Source organism: Cariama cristata, unplaced genomic scaffold, assembly GCF_000690535.1.
Source record: "Cariama cristata isolate BGI_N322 unplaced genomic scaffold, ASM69053v1 scaffold20289, whole genome shotgun sequence".
Classification (NCBI taxonomy): domain Eukaryota; kingdom Metazoa; phylum Chordata; class Aves; order Cariamiformes; family Cariamidae; genus Cariama; species Cariama cristata.
In genome coordinates this window covers 39,676-42,341 of record NW_009636684.1, presented here as the reverse complement: position 1 = coordinate 42,341, position 2,666 = coordinate 39,676, and the positions used below count along the sequence as shown (strand labels likewise).

Sequence of the window (2,666 nt, the reverse complement as noted above, 5' to 3'; positions counted from 1 at the left end):
AGCCGGTCCAGCAGCCTCAGGAAAAAAGGCAAAGTGAGCACTCAAAAGACCAGAACCTCCATTTCTACCAATTGGGGTAAACCCACCAGTGCAGGGAGCACTGCCATCTCCCTCCAAGCTGGTCAGACATCAGGTCAAGAGAAACCCAGCTCCAGTCTTTAGAACTGCAAATGGATCTTTGGACTTGGTGTTAGTTACTGTGGGCTGCTCTCTGAATGCAACTGTCATAAATGTTTTGGGCAGTGAGGAAAGGGAGGAGCCAGACCTGGATAAACCGTCGAAGCAGATCTGCTTTGCCCTTGCTATAGGTGAGACGTATGGATCTTTCCTAGCAGGCCCTTGGGAGCTGGTATAGTGGTTTGCTAAAAAGAGAATTAAGGGGTAAAGTTGCATTGCAATACTGCTTTACTGTAGGTAATGACTGGGAAGTGATGAGAGAAGTCACCTCAGAGATTTTAATAGACACAGAAGTGGTGCTATACGAAAGCGTCTGTAAAGAGACCTTTCTCTGAAGCCAAACTGACAGAATACCTGCTTACAAGAAAAATAAGGATATCTTTGAAAAGAACATTGTCTTTGTAGCAGAGTTTTATTTTCTTATAAACCTCCAGCACTTTCACCTTCTTCCTGCGGTCCCAAGAGCCTGAAGATGCCCTGTAGATGATACAACCACCAGTGACCCAAAGGGGGGTCGGCTCTTATCCTAGGCCTGGCCGACACTGAGCTAACGTGTAATTGAACAAGAAGTTACACATTTAATCCCAGGCTGATGTGATAATGTTGGGATGAGGATCGTTGATGTTTTCATGCAGTTATTTTTCACTTTTAGGTAGGGAAGAATGCCTTAATTTTTGATAACAGGGTGCTACAGAAGAAGGCATCAACGTAGGATGCCAAAAGCGAAAGGCTTACAAAATTAAAACCTTCCCTTTCCCCATCTCACTCAACCCTTGCAATTCTGTCATGATCCCCCTGAATGCCGCATCCCCTTGTCTGTTGGCATGCGTTTCCTTTACCACATGACACCCTTTGCCTGGAAAGTTTCCCCCACTAGCTGAATCTATAGTCTGTGAATGCCCTTTAATGAGTAGATACTGTAGTTTTCACTTTGACCTCACCCACCCTGGTCTTAGTTTGCTTTGCATGATAGTTTTGCATTGGAATGGCAATAGTTTTGTTTTATTGAGCATGATTTTTATTTTTTGGGGGTCAATCCTAATTTCTTTTCTATTTCCTTTTCTTTCCTCAATGTCTGCTGCACCCCGTTTCGTCTCCTCCATCCATCTCGTCGCCGTGGTTACGCTGCTCCGTAACACTGCATTACGGTCCTGGCACACCCGCACACAACCACCCACCCTCCTTCCTTCCACCTCCACCCCTCCGCCTCTGTGCATCGTTATCAAAAAAACTGGCGGATGTCGCGGTGCTTGTTGTCCAATTAGGGTGAAAATTCCTTCCTACAGGCGACCGTGGCAAAACTGGGACCTCTGCCTCGTATTCTTGCCGATATCACCAAATCAATGACCAACCCTACACCGATACAGCAGCAGCTGAGGCGTTTCACTGAGCACAGCTCTAGTCCAAACGTCAGTGGCAGTCTCTCCTCAGGGCTCCAGAAGATATTTGAGGACCCCACTGATGGGTACGTAACAGCCAGAGCTCAAGGGAAGATGTGGGATAAGGGGTGGTTAAGCCTGCTAAGAGTTGAGTGCTTCATCACCCAAACTATCTGCCCAGGCCAGCTGTAGGAGCGGGGAGCTTGGGCCTCTGTCACGGGGAGTGCACCGTCCCAGTAAGAGGCGTACAAGGTGGCACTGGAGACGTGAAGCCGTTGACTTACCCAGGCCTCAAACGTGTCTCTGGGAGTCGGTGACTTCAGCTGCTAAAAACCAGTTTTGCAATTTACTGCCAGTCTGAGGGTCCGGATGCATACTCAGCCATAATGTTTCCTTCTAGCAATCAGGCCACTTATTTACTGCTAATGAAAAAACTGGGCAGTAGGTGGGACTTGTTGCCAGTGGAATAGGAAAAATAGTCCCTCTTCTGTTTAGTCCAGCATTTCCCACACTGTAATTGCTGGTAATCCAAAGCCAAAAGCTGTGACATGGCAGAACTGCCAAGGACCTTGGATACTGTGGTCTCAGAGTAGTTTCTGTGCTGTCAGGTATGAGGGCCAGTTTTGTGACGTGGAAGTGTCTGCCCTCTGAGCTTACATCTAGATCTACAGGAGCCTTCACACAACTCCTGTTGAATTTTCAGACCCTCACAGTACATAATCCTGGTGAAGGGTTAAACGGGATCTGAACTGCTCTGAAGTCTTGCTGGAGACAGAAGTGTCTACGGGGGGGTGGGGGAGGATTTGGTGGGAATGGTTTGCATTTCACCTCTGAAAAAAATAAAGATGAAGCACTTCTTGATTCAAACCAATTCTCAAAGATAAGCGGTAATTAAGGAAAAGTGTGTTCTGACTTGAACACAAAGAGCTCATAAAAGGAAGTCTGGTTCCTTGAAGCTTTCAGTTAGGGGGAGAGGTTAAATGAGGTAGAAGGGCTTCTTTGGGACCGATCTCTCAGCATCTTGACTGCTTAAAAAGTAACCGATTCCTTTCCACTCCGCAGTGATTTGCATAAGCTGAAGTCTCCAACCCAGGACAACGTAGATGGATA

At 46.9% G+C, this 2,666-nt stretch overlaps 1 protein-coding gene across 1 annotated transcript in view; it reads left to right on the top strand.

The window, feature by feature from the left end:
• Positions 1-2,666, top strand: part of RASAL2 (RAS protein activator like 2) — a 99,244-nt gene that overhangs the window by 84,076 nt on the left and 12,502 nt on the right. Inside the window, exons 12-13 of the mRNA XM_009708012.1 lie at positions 1,464-1,642; positions 2,619-2,655. Coding sequence (XP_009706314.1) covers positions 1,464-1,642; positions 2,619-2,655 — 216 coding nt within the window. The remainder of the gene's footprint in view (positions 1-1,463; positions 1,643-2,618; positions 2,656-2,666) is intronic.